The sequence below is a fragment of the Sphaeramia orbicularis genome, chromosome 16, assembly GCF_902148855.1.
Source record: "Sphaeramia orbicularis chromosome 16, fSphaOr1.1, whole genome shotgun sequence".
Classification (NCBI taxonomy): domain Eukaryota; kingdom Metazoa; phylum Chordata; class Actinopteri; order Kurtiformes; family Apogonidae; genus Sphaeramia; species Sphaeramia orbicularis.
The window spans coordinates 56,217,615-56,242,959 of record NC_043972.1 but is presented as its reverse complement, the minus strand read 5'-3'; the positions used below and the strand labels follow the sequence as shown (position 1 = coordinate 56,242,959).

The 25,345-nt window shown below is 39.0% G+C and overlaps 4 protein-coding genes and 2 pseudogenes across 4 annotated transcripts in view; 3 read left to right on the top strand and 3 right to left on the bottom strand.

The window, feature by feature from the left end:
* The window catches only part of LOC115436330 (zinc finger protein 658B-like), a 28,120-nt gene extending 18,030 nt beyond the window's left edge, over positions 1 to 10,090 (top strand). The window contains exon 5 of the mRNA XM_030159175.1: positions 9,364 to 10,090. Within this exon, the coding sequence (XP_030015035.1) occupies positions 9,364 to 10,090 (727 nt within the window). The remainder of the gene's footprint in view (positions 1 to 9,363) is intronic.
* Positions 1 to 25,345, bottom strand: part of LOC115436284 (zinc finger protein 345-like) — a 589,760-nt gene that overhangs the window by 361,396 nt on the left and 203,019 nt on the right. The gene's annotated exons all lie outside the window — the stretch shown is intronic.
* The window catches only part of LOC115435837 (zinc finger protein 420-like), a 363,895-nt pseudogene that overhangs the window by 330,614 nt on the left and 7,936 nt on the right, over positions 1 to 25,345 (bottom strand).
* LOC115436321 (zinc finger protein 239-like) overlaps positions 1 to 25,345 on the bottom strand; it is a 97,879-nt gene that overhangs the window by 67,892 nt on the left and 4,642 nt on the right. The window lies entirely within an intron of this gene.
* LOC115436323 (zinc finger protein 700-like) lies at positions 6,701 to 23,966 on the top strand. Its single transcript, XM_030159169.1, has 6 exons — positions 6,701 to 7,027; positions 7,423 to 7,530; positions 22,294 to 22,558; positions 22,727 to 22,844; positions 23,097 to 23,128; positions 23,381 to 23,966. Exons 3-6 carry the CDS (start codon positions 22,373 to 22,375, stop codon positions 23,648 to 23,650), a joined length of 606 nt encoding a protein of 201 aa, XP_030015029.1. The 5' UTR covers positions 6,701 to 7,027; positions 7,423 to 7,530; positions 22,294 to 22,372; the 3' UTR covers positions 23,651 to 23,966.
* LOC115436275 (zinc finger protein 664-like) overlaps positions 19,307 to 25,345 on the top strand; it is a 1,196,486-nt pseudogene continuing 1,190,447 nt past the window's right edge.

The window sequence follows — 25,345 nt, the reverse complement described above, 5'->3', positions numbered from 1 at the left end:
CTGCTTCACACAGTGGTTCAGAGGTGGTTCTATGTGATTCAGGTTGAACAGCAGAATAAACCTCTCAGGCTCTGTTCAACATGTGGGTTTATGATTGAGAGTTAGGGTCAGTGCAGAGTTTGAACAGAGTTTGGATTGTTTGGAGATAGTTTGAAGAGTTTAGAGAGAGAGATCATTTGAAGATTTAGGAGAGTGAGAAGAGAAGGATGAGTAAGAGGATGGAGCCAGTGAAGAAGAGGAGGATTCCCCTGTGTGGGAACATTTGGATTTGATAACTCCTAATAAGGTAAAATAAATCTAACATTATTTCAGACACATAAGGTTTGTTTATCTGGAGTACTGGGAGAGAAAAAAAAATTACTGCACCCCAATTTATATAATCTTGTTCTTGTGTATTTGTGCATCTTCTGTACCATGTGAAAGGCTGTTTTCAAAGGCCAGAGAGGTTGTGTCAAAAAAAAAAAAAGAAAAAGAAAAAAAAGAAAGAAAGAAATCACTTCAAACCAAAAACTGTTGAGAAACTGTTATTTCTGAATAAAAATGAATCAAATCTCCCCTGTCCTGTACATCATTGTCCAAGTTACACAAACATGTTCAGTGTCCTCTTCCTAGTTCCACAAGTACTTTCACTGTCTTCTGCCTGTTTAAGTCCATGACATTTTCCTAAAGTGGCAAAAAAAAAAAAACATTCCACAACCTCCCACATTTACTAACATTTGGGGGAAATTTACACACACAAAATACATTCAATAATATTTCATTGTACACATATGTGATAATTTATGTAGAGAAATTATTTGGTCATACATTTTTTGTTCTTCATAGTCATTCCACAGAGCCATAACAGACCCCAAAATTCAATGCATCACACATTCTGTGGTTCAGATCCAGCTGCCTGTGATTCTACACATGGACAGTAGGTGGTTTCATGTGCACATGACGCCTCAAGAAATGAACCCTTTCTCGAACCAATTGGCTCAAGTGGTTTGATGCCTCATGAGGCTTCATCTCACCATCACTACCCAAAATGGAAGTTTTCAAAGGAATAAAGTCAGTCCTTTCAGTGGTCAACCCCACTGCTCAAAAGCACAACTGACACAACAATACATACAGTAGTGACACAACGGTTGTGTGCAGTGATGTTACCTCAGACACTGAAGCTTCCAAACACACTTCAAACTTGATAAGTTACTGATTGTGGAGCAGTGGACCGGAACTGGTTCTTCTTCTTTAGTTTTTATAGCGGGTGGCACCTAGCGTTAAGGTGCATTAGCGCCCCCTACTATGATGGAGTGAGGAGAAGAGTTAATTAAAAAAAAAATATATATATATATCTATGTACACAAAATGTAATAATAATAATAATAATAATAATAATAATAATAATAATAATAATAATAATAATAATGTAATCCTCCTTTTTAATCTCTTTCACTCTTGGGTGTACTTTTGACAGTGAATACAAACATGTTAACCTGATTCTTTTTCTTGGCAGTAATTCCATAATCCTGTAGATGCTTCCTGATCAGCTTCATTCTTTTCTTCAGTCTTGTATGTCCTACCCTCTGCCTTGTTTAGACGTTCTCTTCTTTTCTTCTCCTTTTGCTTATTCTCTCCGTTCCCACTTGCTGCTGAACTGCATACAGATGTTTTCCTCTTTTTCTGTATCCCATCTGTGGAGAATGAACGAGGAGGAGGGAAGTGCTGCGATTCCAGGTACATGAGAGTCCACCCCGCTATCTGCCCAAAACATTCACTTGTCTCTCTTGGTCCTGGTCCTATTCTTCAACAACTATAGTTTTGGGGCCAAAAACCGATCGTAAGTGAGTAAATAATTCAATATCATCGTCACGTCATGGAATGAGCTCCCAGACTAGCACACTCTAACAGCTGGGTGCCCACCTGAGTCTGAGTCCTGCTGAAGCACTCACACAGATTTGCTTCTGTTTTATTTCCATAAACTCTTGAGTTTTAGCCGCAAAATTCTAACACATGGTAATAGTCCTCACTTGCTGAAACAGTCACTTTTTCTTCAGTTTTCTCTGTTTTTGCATAATACCTTTAAGTTTACTCTGAGCTTTAATGAACATCTACATGATCAGTAAATTAAATATAGGGTAAAGGAAGTGATTTACACTGAAAAATGCAAAACACAGAGGTTTTTATTATAATAAATGGTGATAAATCACATGAGAAACATTAAAAAGAGAGAAAAAAATTATTAAGAAGCTGCCATAAAAGTACCACTGGGTCTTAATGGGTTAAAATGTGCTGAAGTAATTAAATTCTGCTAAACCCATATAAAATTGAATAAAAAGAAAACACATCCAAGTCTTCTTCTCATCCAATTCCTAAATCTGGCCCTTTTGGTGTACAAGAGTCATAAAACTTATGGAAAATCCCCCGACTCTTTCATCAGTGCCAACACTTTGACATTTCTGGTTTTGTTTCAGAAACTGCTGGATCGATTATCGTAATATCCGTGTTCGCCTCAAACATCTTGAGTGAATCTTATTTGAAATAACCACAAACCTCCACAAATATTCCCATCAACCTGCTCAATATTAAATGATACAGCTAGAAATACTACAATATAAACTTTATTATCATGTAATGTTAAATGGTTTGGCTTGGGTTAACACTTCCTCTACATGGTTATTTCTTAACTGTGGAAAACCTAAATATCATCATAAATATGTCCTAGAATGAAAAGAAACTAAATATTCAATGTTTCACTGTAAAAGTAGGTGTAAAACCAGATGTAAAATGAAGGTATTTCTAGTTATTAACATTCACTGTCATGCTTTTATACATAATTTAACAACTGTTTTTAAGAATTTGTCTTGGACTTACACTGCAAAAATCCAAATCTTACAAAGTGTATTATTCTCATTTACTAGTCAAAATATCTCATCACACTTAAAATAAGACAGAATCACCTACAGAGGAACTTGTAAGGGAGATAAAAGAACTTATTTTTAGACAATAGATCTAGAAAATCTTATTTCAAGAAATCTTACCAAGATAATTTTCACTTTTTCCATTGGCAGATTTTTTTGGTGAATTGAGCAAAAAAATCTTGAATTAAGCAAAAAAATCTGCCAATGGAACAAGTGAAAATTATCTTGCTAAGATTTTCCAGATCTATTTTCTAAAACCAAGTTCTTATATCTCACTGAAAAGTTACTCTTTAGGTGATTTTGTCTTATTTTAAGTGTGATGAGATATTTGGACTAGAAATGAGAAAAATACACCTGGTAAGATTTAGATTTTTGCAGGATATTAACACTCAAAAACTTCTACACATTACATCTTTATTTCCACTTCTACAGAAACTGAACATCAAAAGAAACTTATCACATATTCTATGTGATGCCATTTCACACCATTTTATTAAATATGAAAAAAAATTCTTTCTTGTTCTTAAAAAAACATTTAATTAGCAAACAAAATACAACAAACAACAAAACAGTGGATGAGTATCCAGAGGATAATGTAAAATATGACAAAGGGTAGTTCAACAAAGTTCACATTTAGCAACAAGCAACATTATTAATCCACAGCAAGTCAAAGATCTCAATCCCATTGAACATCTGTTGGATATTCTTGGTAGATCCGTGTATGCTAGGTGTCCAGCACCTGGCAACCGCCAGATGCTCATCCAGGCCCTTCAGGAAGAGTGGGACAACATCCCCCAAGATAGGATCAGGAGGTGAATCCCGAGTATGTGCAGAAGGTGCACAGCCTGTGTTAGGGCTCAGGGAGGACACACCAAGGTCATTATCGTTAACGAAAACGAATGAAATGACGAAAACTAAAATTGAAAAAACATTTTCGTTAACTGAAATTAATAAAAACTCTAATTAAAAGAAAAAAACGATAACTAACTGAAACTGTATCGTGAGCTTACAAAACTAACTAAAACGTATAAAAATTATGGATACAATTCCCTTCATTTTCATCTTTGTCAATGTCGGATTGATCAAATTGATTTATTTCGCTCCAGCAGTTTGAGCTGGTGACACCATACGACACTACAGTCTGTCATGTCTGGTCACTGTGGTTTCCAGTTGTCTTCTGGTCCCCACTCTACCTGGAACATACAGACTAAAGCTGGGACACAGCAGCACAGTCCTGTCTGGGGTTTACTGTAGTGATGCATGGGTCGGGGTTGTTTTTTTTTGGGGTTTTTTTGTTTTTTTTGGCGTACCGTGTGTGTGCGCGTGAGTGACAGAGACAGAGCAGAGCTAAATGACAGTCAGTGTTGAACTAGCATCCAGGTTAAAACTGGAGAGTTTATCACCATGGAAAGGCCTTCCAAGCCCTGAACTGCACAGTTTAGAAGAGGAGAAAAGAGGAGGAGGAAAACTAACCCAAATACAGAGGTATGGAACCTGTTATATTGTTAAAAAACGTTTGATGTTACTAGCTACAGCTAGCTGAACTGAACTGAAGCAAAGTTGGCGAATAATGGAACTGGAGATGATTAAGAGATGACATATCTGATAAGGTGTGGTTTACTGCTGATGAACTGGGTTATATATGTTTATAAGTGGTTTATATATGTTTCTGTCTGCTTTAACTGCTGGTTAGCTGGTTTATATATGTTTCTATCTGCTTTAACTGCTGGTTAGCTGGTTTATATATGTTTCTATCTGCTTTAACTGCTGGTTAGCTGGTTATATATGTTTCTATCTGCTTTAACTGCTGGTTAGCTGGTTTATATATGTTTCTATCTGCTTTAACTGCTGGTTAGCTGGTTATATATGTTTCTATCTGCTTTAACTGCTAGTTAGCTGGTTATATATGTTTCTATCTGCTTTAACTGCTGGCTGCTTTGTGCATCTCCTCTCCTGCTTTGCACATCTTCGTATTGTTTCACGTAAGTGACGTTGTGTATGGATTGCACCCCCTCTCAACCTGCTATAGGGAATTTATACATTGTACGGTACATTGTGTCTCTGCTCAGTCCATGAGCCGCCCTAACCCAACCCCCAAATAAAGTGTCCAGGGTAACCCAAATCCACGCCTCACTAATTTCTTTGAATAGGATGATGAGGAAGATAAAATATATGAAATAACTAAAACTAATACTAAAACTAAACTAAACTAAACTAAACTAAACTAAACTAAAACTAAGCATTCAGAAAAAAACGATAACTAATAAAAAGTAACAAACCTGCTCTAAAAACTAACTAAAACTAACTGAATAAGAGAAAAAAAAGTCAAAACTAATTAAAACTAAACTATAATTAAAAATCCAAAACTATTATAACCTTGGGACACACCCAGTATTGAGGACATTGATCTGGACCATTTGGTCAATCTTTGACTTGCTGTGGATTAATAATGTTGCTTGTTGCTACATGTGAACTTTGTTGAACTACCCTTTGTCAAATTGTCATAAATGTGAACTTTGTAATTGGTGGTTATTTGTTTTCATGTGCCCTTTTGGAAGTTTGAGCCCCTGCCCCTTTATAGCTCTCTGCACGGCCCTGCCACTGTCTCATTTCCTTTTCCTCTCCTGTGTGCTGGTATCCACAGAAATGGGATCAAATGATTCATGTTATTCAGTCTGTGGAGGTTTTCATATATGTCATGAACTCAGTCCTGCCTACTCTCAGATGTAAATGACTGCAATTCCATTAAAGAAGAATATGAATCTGAGCCAAGAACAACAGTCTGAATGTGCACCTCTTCGATCCACTTCAGTTCTGTTGCTATTGCAAACATCTCAACAGTGAATACTGACAGATGATCTGAAGTTCATCTTTGAACAGAAACTTTTAAAGTAGGAATATTAAATGTAATGCTCAACTGAACCGAGCTGAACGGAACTGGAACCCTCTGAATGGCCTTGAACACATTTCCACAGCTTCCTGCCTACAGTTCATTTGTGTGGTGCCTGGTTTTTCCTCATTGATCTGTAGCACAAGGCTCTCACACTGACTTCCCCCGACGACCTATCTTTATTGGACACTGGAGAACATGCATTGTTATGGTTCCAAATGTATTCGGCTACTCACTCACACCAACATGTCTATGACAGCTGACACAATACTGTAGACAGACCAAGTTCAACAGATATTAACGACTGATGACAGAGACAGAAAACAGGTTTGAAATGTCACAATATCACAACATTGTGAAGAACAAACCCCAGATGACGCACATAATCCAGTCCTCCAGTTGTTAGCTAACGTTCATGTTAACCTGTTCAAAGTTCTTCCTTCCCTTCCAAATCATGTCTATATGATCCACATCCAGTTGGAATCCTCTGTCCACTTTACTGGGAAGTGTTGGAGTTGGTCCAATCTGAGGAACATCGCTGATATGAAGTTTTGGGAGCTCCTGAAGGCAGCGCGTGTAGATCGTCTCCATAGTTACACCAGAAACAACACAGCAGTGTTGACTTTAGAATACCTGGTTGTCATAGCGACACTGTGCGGAACTTTGTGTTGTCCTGTCAAACTGCCGTTGAATGGTTTCATCGTCCACCAAGGACAGAAATGTCTGAACCTCCTGGACCGACCACAGTGTCGTTTTGCGGGCTGTCATCATGGATTAGCCTACCACTATATTTACTGTACACTTCCACATCTGGTTTTTAAAATGGCGGGGCGCACATTGATGACGCAATGACGCAGAGACAATTTTCTGACTAATCATCAAGCCGGTACCATAGATACGCTTTACTTTACATGGACGAATCAGAATGCTGTATACTGACATGACTAACCAATCAGAATGCAGCTTGTTGTCATTCCAGGAAGTGCCAGCCCTGTTTGTTCCTCCTTTGTTTTTGCTGTTAGAGCCAGAGACAAGCCGTGAAGCGGGTTCATCCAACTTCATTCTACTCGATGTTAGTCGGTGGGTTTGGACACAGATTCTCATCTTTTGATACTTAGGAGCAGTTTGAGCTCAAATCTACCCAAGTCTTTTTCCTCCTGGATATCTCGGTGCTCTCCGCTATAGTTAGCCGGTACCGGAGCTGCTAACTCTCGTGCAGTGAAGCGGAGACGGTCACGTGAGTTTGGATGGATTTCCTTTTCAGTCCTCGCGCTGCTTGAACATGCTCCGGTTGTTTTCTATGCGCTTCATAGGAGTTTGTTTAGAGCCGTTGCTATGGAGATAACATGGCGGTAGTAGGAACACGAGAGCACCAGCAGCGCTGATATTTGTAATTCCGCCCAAAATACACAGTTGAATCTTATTTCCTGTTCAGTAGAACAGAGTTTGTTCTGATATAGATACTTGTACATTGTGATGAATAACAGTGACTAACGCCCCCGTTTGTGCCTGAGCCCCCCCCTCTCAGCTTTCTCATCCAGAACGCCCCCTGGGGGGCGGTCCCACCCCCGTTGACAAACCCTAGTGGAGGATGTTAAAGTCATGTCTGCTGTTTGTTTGTTCCACTTGTAGATTTCCTGCCTCAGTGGATGAAATCCTGGAAATGCAGAGCCATCATACAGACCTTCTGGAGCTGCTGGGTCACAGATTGGATCTTTAGGACTGAAAAGCTTTTCTGAGGTCAGTGAATACTCCAACTGTGGGATGGTTTGGATTGATTGAATTGCTGATTTCCTCTGTTGAGTCTATTAATGCCAGTGAAGTTCCTCTGCTCTGCTTTATGTTTATCTATGAATTTGTCCAACCGTTTACTGAATAGTTTTTCTAGAATTTGTGAGAATTGAGGTCGAACTGAAACAGGTCTGGAGTTTGTGAAATGGTGGTTAATCCTAGATTTATGAAGAGGGAACTTTAGCAACTTTCCTTTGGTTTTAATTTAGACATAGTCCAGGTTGACTGTTGGTTTACAGAAATATGTATTCCTCATGTTTTATACACCGTATAAGTGTTTTTGTGTGTTTTTAGTTTTGAAGATGGTTTTAGCAGAGATGAGAGTTAGAGTTTAGTGCGTTCATGTCTCACAGATAGCTGCTGTCTAGGTCGTCTGACTGAATTTGTCGTGTATGGAGCAGGAGATGAGGAGGGATTTTTCCTCCTGTTGCTCAGTACATGTGCAGACTATTAGTAGATGGAGTTGTAATGTAAAACAAACTTCACTTTGTTCTTGCTCCTTAATGAGTCCTGTGTTGTTTGTATGTGAGGTTATATCAAATATTGTTTGTCCTTTTAACATTGAGTATCTGCTGCTGTTTGAATCAGTTGCTTTGCTTCTTTGAACTGGTGTTTTGTATTGTGTTATTTTGCAGATATTGCAGAATTCGTATCAGTAATGCTATGGTTGTGTTTCTACTTTTACTGTTGAGATGATGTGATATGAGATGGTGCAGACTATTGGTAGATGGAGTTGTAATGTAACATTTAGTTCTGGCTCCTTGGTGAACCCCCCACCCCCACCCCCATTGTACTTCAGATGTTTGTTGTAATTGTTGGCTTTCCTGGCCTTTGTCTCTCTGAGCCCCCTCCTCAGCTGGTCCATAGTGAGGGAGAGGGGGAGTGGGAGGTGACTGGAGGGGCTCCTCTGTTACAGGGAGGGGTAGAGGAGTCTATGGTAACAGCGGGGGTGTCACACCTTTCCATACTGGAGAGGTGTGAAGAGGGACCTGAATGGGTGGGGGCAGGACAGGGACAGATTCAAACCTGTTGAAATGCAAATTCCTCTCATTTGCCCAGTCCTGATCTCCATTAAATGATGGGCAGTTGTTATTCGATGTGTTCAGGGTACAGAGGTGAATTTGGATGTATCACCAAGAAAAAGAAAACTGGTATAACTCAACAGTTTTTTGTCCAATCAGCACCAAACTCCATGTGCAGAAGAGTCACACCCAGAACATGACATGACAATATTGAATCGGACTTATAGTGCCACCTATTGGTAACAATAAATGACATGTTTTGGTGTTTTGATGTGCAGATTGAACATGTCCAACTTTAATTTCCTCAGAAAACCTTAACAAGTTCAGGATTTAATATTTTCCAAGTTGGTGACGTTAGGTAACGTCATATGATCATGGTGGTGAAACGAGTTCTGAGGTTTTTTTTTTACAAAACAAGAAATTGTTGTAACTCATTTGTACATTGTTGAATTGTTGAATCATCAATTTTCACATGTAGAATAAGAGGACTGAGTTTTTCAGTGTTTAAAAATGTCCTATTAATTATCTAACTAGTTAATTTTGTCTGTCTGCTTAATCTGCTTTTAAAGGGATGTGTTTGTTGTGTTCCATTCCATTGCATTTCAGTGACCACCTCCTCTGTTTCTTTGTGTTTTGATGTAGAGAGAAGCCAAAGGTGGATTTAAAGTGAAACCAGAAAGTTGTGTCTGGACAAAGATCACCTGATTCCAGCAAACATGGATGGAAGACCCACCTGTGACCAGTGTGGAAAGACTTTCACCACAGCAAGTCACCTAAAAATCCACCAACGCATCCACACTAGAGAAAGACCATATGAGTGTGACCAGTGTGGAAAGAGTTTCACCAAAATGACTGGGCTTGTGCGTCACCAACGCATCCACACTGGAGAAAAACCATATGAGTGTGACCAGTGTGGAAATGCTTTCACCACATCATATACCCTAAAAATCCACCAACGCATCCACACTGGAGAAAGACCATATGAGTGTGACCAGTGTGGAAATGCTTTCACCGCAGCAAGTACCCTAAAAATCCACCAACGCATCCACACTGGAGAAAGACCATATGAGTGTGACCAGTGTGGAAATGCTTTCACCGCAGCAAGTACCCTAAAAATCCACCAACGCATGCACACTGGAGAAAGACCATATGAGTGTGACCAATGTGGAAAGAGTTTCACCGAAATGACTGGGCTTGTACGTCACCAACGCATCCACACTGGAGAAAGACCATATTCCTGTGACCAGTGTGGAAAGACTTTCACCACAGCACATCACCTAAAAATCCACCAACGCATTCACACTGGAGAAAAACCATATGAATGTGGCCAGTGTGGAAAGAGTTTCACGCAAGTGAATGGGCTTAAACGTCACCAACGCATCCACACTGGAGAAAAAACATATGAATGTGACCAGTGTGGGAATGCTTTCACCACAGCAAGACACCTAAAGCAACACCAACACATTCACACTGGAGAAAAACCATAAAACTGTGATTATAGCTAATCACCTAAAAATCCACCAATGGACCCACACTGGAGAGAGACCCAAGTCCATCCCATAATTTCACACCCACAACCCAAATCCATCTACACTTCACATCTGTTCTCACTTTAGTCCATTCACAAATATAAAAACCTCTGAAATTATAATTACTCTGTGTTAATGGAAAGAAATCTTGAATGCTATTTGGAACAATATTATTTTTTACTTTATAAATCATTTACACCATCCTGCAATTTTAAGAGTTTCAAGTGGAATAAATCAATTATTGGTTGCTTCAAAATATCTGACTTTATTACTTACTTTACTAATAATTTGGTATATTATCAGTACAGGTTCAGTTATTGTCAGGTTTATATCAGTGAAATAAGACTTTGTCCTTATTTGATGTGTTTGTGAGACGTATCTTTTGCTAAATGGCAGATGAAGTGTGACTTTGAATCTTGCTCTAGGCCATGCAAAAAGGCTCTGTACTTTTCTTAACGCTATTGTAACACTGTTGACCTCAATATAAAAAACAAAGTGAAAATGTATGAGAAGAAAAAACAAAAGAAATGAAATGTTATAAGTTCTTTGCTTGGTGAGTGTTTTTGATTTGCTAATCTAAGTTGTATTCTGATTTATACTTTGTGTATTTTCACCTTTGTGCTGAACAGTGATGAGAAGGTCAGGTTCAGCACAATGTGCCTGTTTTGCAACGTGGAAATTTTTTGTGGTTAAGGTGAGCTGAGTGTAATCTTCATTATGAATTTGGAAACTTACTGTGGTCACGAAATGCTGGCCTCCCTGCGCAGATGTTCGACCAAGGCATAACTCTGGAAGCTCTTTGTGGTGAAGCTATGCTATCTAAGCTGAACTCCCTGTGCAAATGTCAAACCAAGGCGTGACCCTTGATCAAACTGTCAAATGCATAAGTGCTATTTTGCAGATTTTGCAGATGTCCAATGCACTTGTTAAACTTAAAGTGAACTTTCAAATGGGTGTGTGCTCAGAGTGATTGACGTATGTACTGACGTGTTTTGCTTGACATGTGTACTGACGCATTTTACCCAGCAATTGTTAACCAATCATATGTGTTTGTTGAACTTATGTAACTGAATATGGGAGTCACTAAACATGGGAGTCTTCAAAGAGCCACGAAAGACTATAAAATGTAATGGAGAAGATTTTTATGTGTTAGACGAATAGTGTGTTTGATGGGATACTAGTGGTAAAGTGCCTTCTCTGACAACTCACAGTTTTTGGATTTTTGTGAATCATTGCTGTTTTCAATAAACCACATTCTGGGTTTACCTTTTTTAAACTTCAACCTTGCCTATTGGTGGATTTTTCCATCATTCTCCTGTTGTGTTTTTCCATCGGCAGCTTTAAGTGGTAAGTTTCTTTACCATATTAGTTAACCCCCATCGCTTGGAAGCCCGGCCTCTGGCCGGACCTCAATTTTAACGCAGTATCTGAGCAGGATAGAGAACACCGGCAGTCATGCACTTTTCAGGCACGTAGAGTTAAGCCCAGGGCACAGTGAAGATAGTTACCTGGTGTTAAAATATAAAGGTATCTGGGGCAGTAATCCATGAACTAATATTATTGTAGTTTGTTGTGATTATTGTGCAATGTGCTTAACATGTTATCATGTGCATCACTGAGAATTCTTTAAGACTAAAGAACTTAAAGCACAGACTCAGAAATTCAAATAATGTCAAAATTGAAATAATGCTGAAATTCGTCAGACTCCTGCTCTCCAGGAGGCAGAGACTCAGGCACGACCTCCTGATTTTTTCCCCATTTTTCATGGTTATCATCATGTATTTGTCTTCTGTGAATCTCCTTGGGGGCATTTGTGAATTTTGAGGAAAATCCAAGTCTGTGATTTGAACTGTTCTGTTTTTTACAAGTGGACACCTAGTGCTGTCATCAGTCAGGTTTGGCCACAGTGCAGGATCATCAGCGACAACTGGAGGACCTTCCTTAGTTGATAATTCAGGTGCAGGTGAGGAGGTGGTTTAGGAAGTGCAGGCTGGGACATCCTCTTGGGTTTCCTCAAAGGACTCCCCATAATCTACACTGAATAAGACCATAATGATCAGCCTAATTATTACTATTTTAAATAATCCCAATTGGACATTATATTAGACTGAATAAATACTTTATTAACCCATAAAAACTCAAACACACACCACTGACCAAAACCATCCACTGATCTAAAATGTTAAACCCTTATTGATCCACTAATCTTAATACATGTCAATAATTTGTGTAAAATGCAGTTTGTTGTCTTTTCATGGTCATCAGATATGACCCATTTGGACGTTCAGAGGCTCCATAGTTACCATGGAAATCTCATCATCTTCTACAGGATTGATTCACCAGTAAAACCCATGGAGTTGGATAAATGACAGTGGATGGACACACTGGGTTTATGTTTAATCAGTGATATTTTTGCTGAAAACATAACTTTTCCCCAATTTTTTTCTGATTTGATATAATAACCTTTGAATTTACTCTGAGTTTTAATGACCATCTGCATGATCAGTGAGTTAAATATAGGAAAATGCATGAGTTACACTGAAAAATCTTCCAATAAAGAGGATAGTATTTCAATAAATGGTGATAAATCATTTAAGAAAGTTTATAAATGGGGAAAAATCTATTTGGGAACTGACACAAAAGTATCAGTGGGTCTTTATGGGTTAATCCCAAATTAAGAAATTGCTTTTTTGCAGCAGCAGTAAGTATAGTAAGAAACAGAAATATAACAGAAGCACACAATAAAGAATAAAAATACACCCAATAAAATGAAATAATTAATAAATAATGCACATACCTTTATCTCTAGAGGTTGTGGCCACTTTGTGAGTAGACACAGTCAGGAATTTAAGCAAAGCACCAAATGAAAAAAGGTAACACTCATAAATCATGACTATATAGTAGTTGACTATCAGGATTATTAATTAGTTTATTTACAAAAAATGACCTAACCATAATACCACCGAATATACAGAGGAACTAATAGAACTAGTTATGGCAGATTGTCCAGTAAGTTCCACTATCAAAGCAGTTTTATCAATCAAAACATGAAACTGTCAGTGAAAACGTGTGTAAATGGGTCATTGCACTTAAAGTCACTGATTGTCTGATTTCATTCAACTGGAATTTCTGTTTTCATTCCACACACGTAGAGATGTTCGTATTATGTTCTTCACACACGTGCATTTCCCTTTTTCATCATTTCAACTGCACAGTGTATATATACACTGGACACGTTTTAACGGTCACATTTCAATCTCAACTTGAGGGAGAAAAGCTACTTCTTGAGCTCTGGAGAAGCTAACCGATTTCAGCTAGTAGCATTTATGCTAACAACTAGCATCGAGTACGAGCAGTGGAGAACAGCACGAGACCAGACCACTGAACCAAGAACCAACAACGAAGACCAGAATCAGAAGACCATCTGAGAGGGAAGCCCACTGAGGACCCACCAAGGAAGACCGGACTAAACTTTCCATTATGGAACGGTAAGGACAGCAATATTAAAAATATTATTAGTTCCAATCAGCTATGTTCGCAAATCTAGATTTTAGCTACTAGCTAAGGCTAAAATTTAAATATCACCAATGTTAGGACGAAAATTCAAAAGATGTGATTTCATTGGGGCATTAAATAACTAATTCTTCTGATTTTTGTTTGTTATTTTGTAAGTTTAGTTGTTGATTATTTACCTCTTTGAAAATATATTATTGCAAGAAAGCTGTCATCAAGTTTTAATGTAAAACTATGAAATGTGTTTTAAGCTAACGTACATAAAACACACAACTAAACCGTGTACTGTGGTAGTTTGGATTGAAAGACAGATTAGCATTCATGGCTAAGCTAATGCACATTGACATCAGTAGCTATTATTGTAGCATAGCATTTAGCATAAAAACGGCAGAAAGGATTATTATATAAATAATTAGCCAGCCTCTTAATTGGTAATTAGACGAAAATTATACAGGACTTTGGTTGCTAAATGTTTCAAACAAGTTTGAAAAGTAGCTAAATTTGTTGTTAGGGTATTCTGAAAAGTTACTAAATCTTTTTGGCATCAGTGCGTGGCTCTGTGCAGGTACTCTGGTCCTCCCACCGTCCAAACACACGCACCATAAGGTTCATGGGTCTGTGTGAATCAGACGTAGGTATGAATGGTTGTTTGTTTGTCAGCTACAGTGACAGTCCAGGCTGTTCCACCTTTGACCACTGATAACCAGGAAAAGCTCCTCACAATGAGTAAGCAGTTCACAAAATGGATGAATGGACATCTGGCAGAAATAATTAAAGAACTATCCACTATCCTTAATGAAACCAAACCACAAACAAAACTCCAACAACTACTGGTCAAACCCACAGATAAAATAACAGCACATCCCAGAATACTTGCACAGGTTTCTCTTAAAGTAACAGAACCTTTTTCTGTTTGACCTACATTACAAATACATTACATTACAAGAAGGGAGCAGGAAGTTGAGTGTTAGAAACATGCAGAGAAACGACTTTGGAAACAAAGTCCGAACTTTTTCACTGACTGTATGTGAGGCACGTGTTCTGAAATTACACAAAAGTCACTTTGTTAAAAGTCATGGTCTTGTTTGATAAATAAATAATCAAGCTCATTGAATTGTACAGCATTTTTTTTTTTTACCAGAATGAATGTGTTGGATCAGAATCTGCTTAATTGCTTTGTGTCATGATTTGGGTGTGAATCATATTGCATCAGATCATAGTGAGGGGTCGAGGGGGGTGGGAAACTCCCCTGTGGGGGGTGTAGATAGGTGTGTGAGTGGCAGAGGTGATGGTGGTATCAGCAGGGGGGAGGCATCGTTCTGGAGGGGTGAGTGGAGCTGAAGTGTCGACGGTCACAGTGGGGTGGGGGGGCTACCATTCTGGATTGGTGTGAGGAGGGACATGAATGGGTGGGGGCCGGAGTGGGGACAGAGTCAAACCTGTTGAAATGCAAATTCAGGTCCTTGAAAGGTTGAATCTGAAGTAACTGGACTTGGTTCTTGGTCTGAAAGTGTTTCCCCTCTCATCCAAGAGGCTTCTTCAATTCTCAGAATGTTGGTGCAGGAGCCGGTTACTGATCCTCTCCAGATGGACATTACCTTGAGAGCTCATATGAGTCCTGTTGTGAGTTGTGGGGGGTCACCGACACCTCTGGGCCTTTGTATGTATGAGCCATACGTGGAGGGGGAGTCTGAGAGGATCCAAAGGATTTTCTCCAAACACAACATCCCTGTGCATTTCAAGCCCAGGAACACTGACAGAGACTGGACCACCCAAAGGACAAAACACAGGAATGCACGAAGCTGATCCATGTGGTTTATGCAGTTGAATGTAGTGATCTGTTATAGGAGAAACTAAACAGCTGTTCCACAAACGCACGGTCCAACATTTACCTTCACCTCAAGAACCAAGGACACACGCTGGAGGATGAGAACGTCCACATCCTGGAGAGGGAAGACGGATGGTTTGGGAGAGGACTGAAAGAGCCCATCTGTGTGCAAATGGAACGACCTTCTCTCAACAGGGGTGGGGGTCTACACCACCACCCGTCTCCTACTAATGCAGTCTGAACATCTGTGCCACGTAAGTTTCACCATCGTCCAGATAATGACCTACATAATGGCTCATTAAATGTACAAAGGCCTGGAGATGTCGCTGACCCCCACCACTGATTGGTTTTATTATTTTATTTTATTTTTCATTTAGATTTTGTTTTTCATTTCCCACAAAATGAGATCCATAATAACTAATCCTAGTCATCCATAGTAACTAATAGTTTTAAACACTGGTATTTTTTTTTTAATCTATAAATGTATTTTATTTCTGCTTCCATCATATTTGCTGGTCTACATCTGTTGGAAAGACTTAAATAACTAGAAGCACTCAGAGAGCGCAGACCTCCACCAAGGCAGATCAATGGGCCCCCGTGGCCCCCCCTTTCCCAATCACCACCAAAATTTAATCATTTGTTCCTTGTGTCAGTATCAATATTTCCTGAAATTTTCATCCAAATCCATCCATAACTTTTTGAATTATCTTGCACACGGACAGACAGACAGACAGACAAACAGACAGACAAACCAACGCCGATAAAACCATAACACAACAGTCTCCGGTCCCAGGATCTGTTATCTCTACAAGTTCCAAAAGTCTCAACTGAACTGGGATAGAAAGCTTTTAAAGTTTGTGTTCCCACTTTCTGGAACAATCTACAGAAGGAGATAAAACTAAAGGAACTGGTCTGTTTTAAAACATTCAAAGTCATTTTAAATGAATGGGAAAAGGATAAATCTGGATATAGATGTTTTTCTAATCGATTGAATTGGGGTTTGCTTTGAGATGCTTTTAAGGAACATTGTTGTTATACTTTTAGTTCCTTCTCAAATAATGGTGATGCTTTATATGTATGTTCTTATTTAGTGTTTTATGTATAATTTTAGTTCTGACTTTTATTAGGCCGTAAGGTGAACGCCGTATCGTTTCATCCTGTTCAGACATATGGAGCACTACAATCTTTTTACTCAGGTACAAAGATAGATTGTTCCTGAGGTAATGTCAAAAGTTCTCCATTTGCAATCCTTCAGTTTTTTTTTAAATCAGTGTTTGAAGTCGGTACTACTTAGCTTTATTCGCGCAATGCTATTGTTATCATGCGTGCTGTGGTTTGAGTCACGTGTAACCTGCTGGTCCAATCAGAAAGCACAAAAAATCCAAGATCACTGCGACCAGGAAGCGAGCTTCCTGTAGTTCGGAGAAGGAAAATACAACGAAAAGTTTTAAAAAGCTAGCAAAAATATGGAATATGCACCTCATATGCATAAAAAAGGAAAAAAAAATACAGGATTTTTCGGCCAAACGATGGGAAACGTTAAGAAACTGTGTCGAACGATGGCTTTATGTGAGTGGTGAGAGCAGGAGTATAACTGAAACTTATAAACACTATCACCACTGACTTTGACAATGTTCCAGAAGATGCTGGGTTTCATGCAGCATGCTACGGACGATTCATTGATAAAAAGCGATTGGATTCCGCGGAGAAACATACAAGAGAGAATCCAGATGTGAATGAATCACAGGGAGGTGAGTCTGTGCAAACAGAGGATGCCGGCAGCACCGCAGGATCAACAAGTGAAACGCCGAGGAAGAAATGACGGTCCAGGATGGGTCTACCTACTGTTTCATCTGGTGTTGTTCTGCCTGCCTTGTGCATAATATGAAAAAAAGTGGATAAATACACCACTGTGTCTGGCAAACGCACAAAGGATCATCTTTCACTGGCACAGATGTTATCAGCAGCTGTGTAAAAAATAAAAAAATAAAAAATTCTGTCACTCACACACAAACACTGTATTATTAGTAAGTTTATTGTATTCTCTACTATTACTACTGCTGCTATTACTGATCGTAACTCCTTGCAGCTTTGTGAAACTAGGTGTGTGTGTGTTTCAGAAATGAGCCACCTCCAATGTCAGCTACAAGATCTTCTCGTCTGTGAGCAGATCATCAGGCAAAGAATTATTATTGTTGTGAACCACCACCACACATTCATACACCAGAGTGACTGGCACTGGGTGAAGCGTCTTGCCCAAGAACACAACGGACTAACTAGAACAGAGCGGGATTCAAACCACCAACCCTTTCGGTTATTGGATGACCTGCTCTACCAGCTGAGCCACGGCCACCTAGAGTCTTACTGACAATGTCTCATTATTGCTCCTTGGTAGTTTGCCCTATCCATGCCTCCAACATGTGATGCTCTACACCAACACTGCAAAAGGGCAAACTACCAAACAGCAATAATGAGACATTGTCTGAAAGGTATTATGTGTGCACCCTCACCCATTGGTAGTGGATGGCACATTGAGGATGGGGAGTTAACAGTGACCTGGATGACTACAAATTCTGCTCCTCTAAGTGTTTTGCAGTTCGTCCACTGCACTTGCAAGCAAAGCAAATGTGATACAGACAGGTGTTCCTGTATGTCAGCAAGACTGTCTTGTGCTGATTTGTGTAGGTGGCAGCACTGTGTGAATGTTCAGAAGGAAACAGAAGATAGAGCTACATGGGATGATGTTTCTGACAGTGATGGTGATGATTAGACATGTTATAGAACCATGAAATATCCTCTAAAAAGAGCATTCATAGAACAAAAATAAAAGTTTACAGTGTACTGTGTAAAAAAACAGACCGAGATCTATTAAAAAACATGTATTGTTACATGACAAATGCATCATTGTTAAAAGAAGAAACCCTGCAACTGTAAACACTAAATGTCAAGCAATGCTGTTACATTGATGTATGTGCGTTTGTGTGTGGCTAAATTCACCATGTGTAATATGTGAAATTAGTAGAAGCTTTTTTCCACAAATTTCCAAGATTTCATGGTCTAAATTCACACTGCATGGTAATAATTCATCAAGACTTGTCTAAAATGTTAAAATGTATAAATATCAATTTGTGGGAGTTTTTGTGTTGCTAAAATGAATGTTGATAAATAAAACAAGTGAATCTAGCATCACAGAATTTTCATTTTTTTAATTTTATATTCCTATAGATTTATGGCTTGTGGCAAAAAAACTGCAGGATATATTGTGGAGAACTTTTAACCCAAAGTCCATGAGGGTACAGTCTAAACAAAAATGCATTTAAAAAGTAGTGCCCAGACATGGGAACGAAAATCATTTTCTAGCCACTTTTCATGGTTCACCTTATGGCCTACATCATGTAGATCCACCTGAAAACAATACGGGCTCCTACGTAGACGTCCTTATATCCATAGAGGGTCACGGAGAAACTTTATTTCCACACAAACTGCGGCTCCGACTCCAGTTCATCCCTCTGGTCTGCAGGTCTGTGCGTCGCAGCTCGAAGACGTCATCAATGCGCTGCTGCTGTAGGGAGTTGTACCACTGGAAATGCTAGATCAGTTTTGCTTTTTGAATAATGCCCTTAGCATTTTTGAATAATACTAAGGGCATTGTTTAAAAAGCAAAACTGATATAACTGAACAGTTCGTTAAATAACAAAAATTCGTTCAGTTATTGAGACACGCGAGACTTTCCATGGTCAGAAGGCTGAGTAATCAACCAATCAGAATGCAGCTGTTGTCATTCCAGGAAGTGCCAGCCCTGTTTGTTCCTCCTTTGTTTTTGCTGTTAGAGCCAGAGACAAGCCGTGAAGCGGGTTCATCCAACTTCATTCTACTCGATGTTAGTCGGTGGGTTTGGACACAGATTCTCATCTTTTGATACTTAGGAGCAATTTGAGCTCAAATCTACCCAAGTCTTTTTCCTCCTGGATATCTCGGTGCTCTCCGCTATAGTTAGCCGGTACCGGAGCTGCTAACTCTCGTGCAGTGAAGCGGAGACGGTCACGTGAGTTTGGATGGTATTTAACCCAAAGCAATATAGTCTGCAGACAAGTCACTAATGATTCCATCCACACAATGGCTTCAGGTTTAGTTAGTGAGCACTAACACAGTACCAAGACTGGTTATGGTTACAGACTAGTAAGAGACCGTTACGAGTGACGTATCATTACCGGATACAAATACAGTACAAGTACTAACAGTGGATATACTACTACTACAAATACAAGTATTAACTATGGATATACTACTACTACAAATACAAGTATTAACTATGGATATACTACTACTACAAATTCAAGTATTAACAGTGGATATACTACTACTACAAATACAAGTATTAATAGTGGATATACTACTACTACAAATACAAGTACTAACAGTGGATATACTACTACTACAAATACAAGTATTAACAGTGGATGTACTACTACTGCAAATACAAGCATTAACAGTGGATATACTACTACTACAAATATAAGTATTAATAGTGGATGTACTACCACTGGGTAATTCCGTGCCAAATCACCAGATTTTAGAGAAAGTTCCCGACTCACCATCTCACATTTGCTTCATAATTTTTTATTTTGATGCCCTTATAACTAAGAACAACTGTGCAAAATTTGAGGCCAATATCTCCATTAGTTTTGGAGATAATAAGCCTACAAAAAAGGGGTGTGGCCCCATATTTTAAGTGTTACAATCAAACATCCATAGTTAGAGGGCTAATAACGTTTGAACTATTCATACTAAATGGTTCAAATTCTCACACCTAATTCCTGGATATAATAAGGCTAGGTACACATATGGAGAGCTATGTATGTGACATATTTGCAGATTTATGGCATGCCAAACATGGCTTCCTGGAATGCGCATTTGTCCATGGTAGCACTTTTGGCTCTCTATATCTCCAGATTTAATGACACCAGATGTCTGAGTCTTTTTAATATATGAGACAAGTTATAGTACTGTCAGGAAAACATGTTATATCTGTGACAAAAAATCATATTCTCTCATATACATGCCCCTAAAAATGGAAAAAAAAAACTGTTGAGTCTGTATTTTGACTGCTTATAGCAAATCTCTAACAAGGTCTACCAGAAAACAAATGATATCAGTGAAAAGAACTAGGTCTAATTGATATATGTACCAATTATGAAGTTGGTACTGTGAAGAAAACTATTTTATTAAAGCTGTTGAATATAGAAGGTTTTATAACATGCGGAAATGTCATTCACAGTGTTACATTACATACTATGTGCATTGTTAATTCATATTCTCTTGACTCTTGACTACATAAATGTAGTATATTTGTAGATACGATAAATGATTCAAAAATGAATCTCCCAAAAGTCATTTACACAAATTTATTTATGTAGACGTAGTACATCTATTTGAAGCTTTTTAATAACTGGTCAGTTTCTTTTGCCACATCAGATGGAACTACATATTGTCTACCAGTTGATGTGATTGGTGCATCTATGATCTTTATGATGTGTATTAGTGACACCCAACAGATATCTTCTCTTCTGGGCCAACTGTAAGACTTTGCAGGAAAATGAGGGTGCATAAATTGTACTTGCACATCCTGTTCCTCCCCAGATATTGCACAGGTATTACCAATCTACCACTGCCGGTCATAAATGCATGCAACATATTTTCCTGGTATCATATCTGACAGGGTGTAGCCTTCTTTCTCAACATCATCGACAACCTGGGGATGAGTGCCACTCATGTCCACAGTGAAGCTTGGTCCACCAGACACTTTGCTGATCTGCAACTGGTTCTCTACGATGGAACAAATGAGTGGTTGTCCCTTGTTCCTGGTATTGTTGAGGATTTTGGCTGATGATGACATCAGATACCAGTTTTGCTACAGCAGCAGACATCCAAAAAGTGATGACCCAGAATTGTAATCTCACTTGTCAAATATTTTCTTTTTTAAGTTTTGGCTTCTGTGAGATTTACAAATATACAACATGTTATGTATATGCAAAAGAATTTGAATTAATAATGACAGTATGTGATGTAGCCTTGAGAATGACATTTCTGCATGTCATAAAACCTTCTATATTCAACAGCTTGAATAAAATAGTTTTCTTCACAGTACCGACTTCATAATTGGTATTATTGGTATATTAAATTATTAATTAATTATTAATAATTATTATTATATATTATTTATATTATTATAATTATTAATTATAATTAATATTATTGGTATATTAAATCTGCATCAATTTTCAAATGTACAATAAAAATATTGAGTTTATATGCATATTCAGGCCCTCAAAACTTCTTGCAAAGCTTTAAAATAATAATAATTGTAATAATAATAATAATAACAATAGTAATAGTAATACTAATAGAGAACATTACAGGTACAATAGGACCTTTGCTTCCAATTCTCAGCACTTGGAACCTAATAATGCATTTAATTCATCTAATTTAGTTCCAGTGAACAAAGTAAACAGTTATTTTCCATGTTTTGTGATTTTGTAACTATTTAAAGAATTTGCCTACACTGGAGAGAACCTGAAATTTTCAACATCTTTCAATATTTCCGTAATTTTTTTTTTCTTTTTTTTTTTTCTGGTCTAATACACATCTCTTAAGGAGAAACCATCAAATATTGGTTGTCTTGAAAATCTTGTTTCATCGATTGCCTAACTAGTTGATTTTGTTGATCTGCTTAATGTGTTTCCAGACAGATGTGTTTGTTCTGTTCTGTTCCATTGCATTTCAGTGACCACCTCTTCTGTTTCTGTGTGTTTTCATGTAGAAAGAAGCCAAACTTGGATTTGAACTGAAACCTAAAATCATATCTGGAGGAAGAAGAAGATCACCTGATTCCAGCAAACATGGAGGGAAGACCCACCTGTGACCAGTGTGGAAAGACTTTCACCACAGCAGGTCACTTAAAAATTCACCAACGCATCCATACTGGAGAAAGACCATATGATTGTGACCAGTGTGAGAAGACTTTCACCACAACAGGTCACTTAAAAATCCACCAACGCATCCACACTGGAGAAAGACCATATGAGTGTGACCAGTGCGAGAAGAGTTTTATCTCAGCAAGTGTCTTAAAAGAACACCAACGCATCCACACTGGAGAAAGACCATATAAATGTGACCAGTGTGGGAAGACTTTCACCACAGCAGGTCATTTAAGAATCCACCAACGCATCCACACTGGAGAACGACCATATTACTGTGACCAGTGTGAGAAGACTTTCACCACAGCACATCACCTAAAAATCCACCAGCGCATCCACACTGGAGAAAGACCATATGACTGTGACCAGTGTGAGAAGACTTTTATCTCAGCAAGTGTCTTTAAAAAACACCAACGCATTCACACTGGAGAACGACCATTTGACTGTGACCAGTGTGGAAAGACTTTCACCACAGCAGGTCACTTAAAAATCCATCAACGCGTCCACACTGGAGAAAGACCATATAACTGTGAACAGTGTGGGAAGACTTTTACCATCGCAAGTAATTTAAAAAAACACCAGCGCATCCACACTGGAGAAAGACCTTATAACTGTGACCAGTGTGGGAAGACTTTCACCACAGCAGGTCACTTAAAAATCCACCAACGCATCCACACTGGAGACAGACCATATGACTGTGACCAGTGTGGGAAGACTTTCATCACAATGAGTGGGCTGAAGGAACACTTACAGATTCACACTGGAGACAAACCATATTACTGTGACCAGTGTGGGAAGACGTTTAAAATAGCACGTCACTTAAAAATCCACCAACGCATCCACAGGGGAGAAAGACCATATGACTGTGACCAGTGTGGCAAGACTTTCACCACAGCAAGTCCCTTTACAATCCACCAACGCATCCACAGGGGAGAAAGACCATATGACTGTGACCAGTGTGGAAAGACCTTCACCACAGCAAGTGACCTAAAAAGGCACCAACGCATTCACACTGGAGAAAGACCATATGACTGTGACCAGTGTGGGAAGACTTTCAGATCGTCTTCTGCTTTACATTCTCACTGTCGTGTTCACCACAAGAATTTGATGTACTCCTGTGAAAAGTGTACAAAGATATTCTTGTCCTATTCCTCTTACAAGTGTCACCAACGGACCCATAATGGATCCCAATCAGTGTAGATTTGGTGAAAGATCTCTCATCACAGGTTCACAATCTATCAAACATGAACATTTCAAACATTTCCACACAACACAAAAACTGAACAGTTGTACAAAAAGTAAGACTCTAGACAATCAGTGTCATAACACACCAAAACAGTTGGAGTGTTATCAATGTCCAAACAGATCCTTGTCATTCTCTGCTCTCTCCCATCATCAACGCAGATGTGAATCATCAACGTCTGGACCAAACAGTACCTCAGCATCAGATGAGAAGAAGAAAACCAGTGTGTCTGAACCAGCAGCACCGACTTCTTCTGACAAGAACATCAGACTTCAAAACCTCCAGGTCAGGCTTCACAGGATCCAGATGTAAAGACAAACACCAGACTGAAAGCTGTGTTTTGTTGTCTTCAGAGTACAGAAGTGTGTTCTAATGCACCACTCTGTAGCAGGAAGCAGGACGTGACATCACTGGTAAGGTGGGGGAAGGGAAGGGTAGAAATCAGACCCACCTGAAAGCTGTGTGGTGGAGGGAAACTCAAACAACAGAGAGAATGAACGGAGGTTTGATCGGCAGGAGAAGTGACAACGGAAAGGAAAGGAGGAAAAGACTGAATGTGACTTTAAGTGAGGAATCTGGAAGTGGACTGGTGTGGACCCAGGACTCTTGAGAGGAGAATTTGTATCCTTGGAGCAGGCGGACCTGGTCCTGCTCAGACTATGGTTGGTTTCTCTCCGGGTCAGAAGACACCTGCTGGCTCCCCTGGAACCCAAACTCTCCTGGCTTCTCCCCTGAACATATGTCTGTTCTCTCTCTCTCTCTCCCTCTCTCTCTCTCTCTCTCGTCGTACTGCCTGTTACCCCGACTTCTGTGGGACAAACCAGGTGGAACCAATTTATAAATTAGGTGTGCCTTCCCGGACCCTTTAAAATAGCGGACACTAATGTTGTTGGGTACTGGGAGCTTATTGGACACCATGGCAACAGCAGCAAGAGGAGTTTGTTACAGCGTGGATACCATCAGAGAAGAATCATCCACGTGAATGACTCACTGAGACTCTGGAGAGACAGGCGGTAAGCGCTCAGGGTTTGCTGTCATCTGTGGGCGCCCTGTATGTACTGTTATCATTCTGTTTGGCCACGCCATTGAAGTTATGTGCAGCTTTCATTCTGGTCGATAAATCTGGACAGATATACGTCTGTAAGTATTAATTTTACAATTATTTTGTCATTAACTTAGACGCATGATTGCTAGCATCTTTTACAGAGCACAAATAAGCTTTCACTTTGTGGTAGAAGCGTTCTGTTCACTGCTAATATTTGAGTCAGGTGGCAGTCTGTTTTGTGTCAGTGCTAGCTTGTATGTACTCAGTTCAGAGCTAATGCAGATGCTATTTGGTAGCAGTTGGTGTGTTTCTTTTACTAGCAAATTATTTGTGCACTCCGGGAGAAACTTGTGCATATTATTAGCATTGGAGTATTTTTGATTCATGTCAATTAGATTACATGTAATGTTAATGCAGTTCAGAAAAACATGTTTTACTGTGTACAGTCTGTAGAAGATTACTGTATTTTTTGTGCCCCTTATTGCATATTTAAGGTAATTTCATATGGTTTATATACTGTACATGCTTATTTGATTGGTTTGTAATTGCTGGAATATTTAGCTGTTTAATTCATGTATGGTTGTTAATTCATGCATTTAAAAAGGAT

What these genes read in the sequence shown, in the direction of transcription:
- LOC115436323 (XM_030159169.1), top strand. Translation starts at nt 22,373, where the DNA reads ATGGAGGGAAGACCCACCTGTGACCAGTGTGGAAAGACTTTCACCACA. An exon ending in CTGGAGAAAGACCATATGAG is followed by an intron (nt 22,559 to 22,726) that starts TGTGACCAGTGC and finishes CGACCATATTAC; the next exon opens with TGTGACCAGTGTGAGAAGAC. An exon ending in GAAGACTTTTATCTCAGCAA is followed by an intron (nt 22,845 to 23,096) that starts GTGTCTTTAAAA and finishes TCACCACAGCAG; the next exon opens with GTCACTTAAAAATCCACCAA.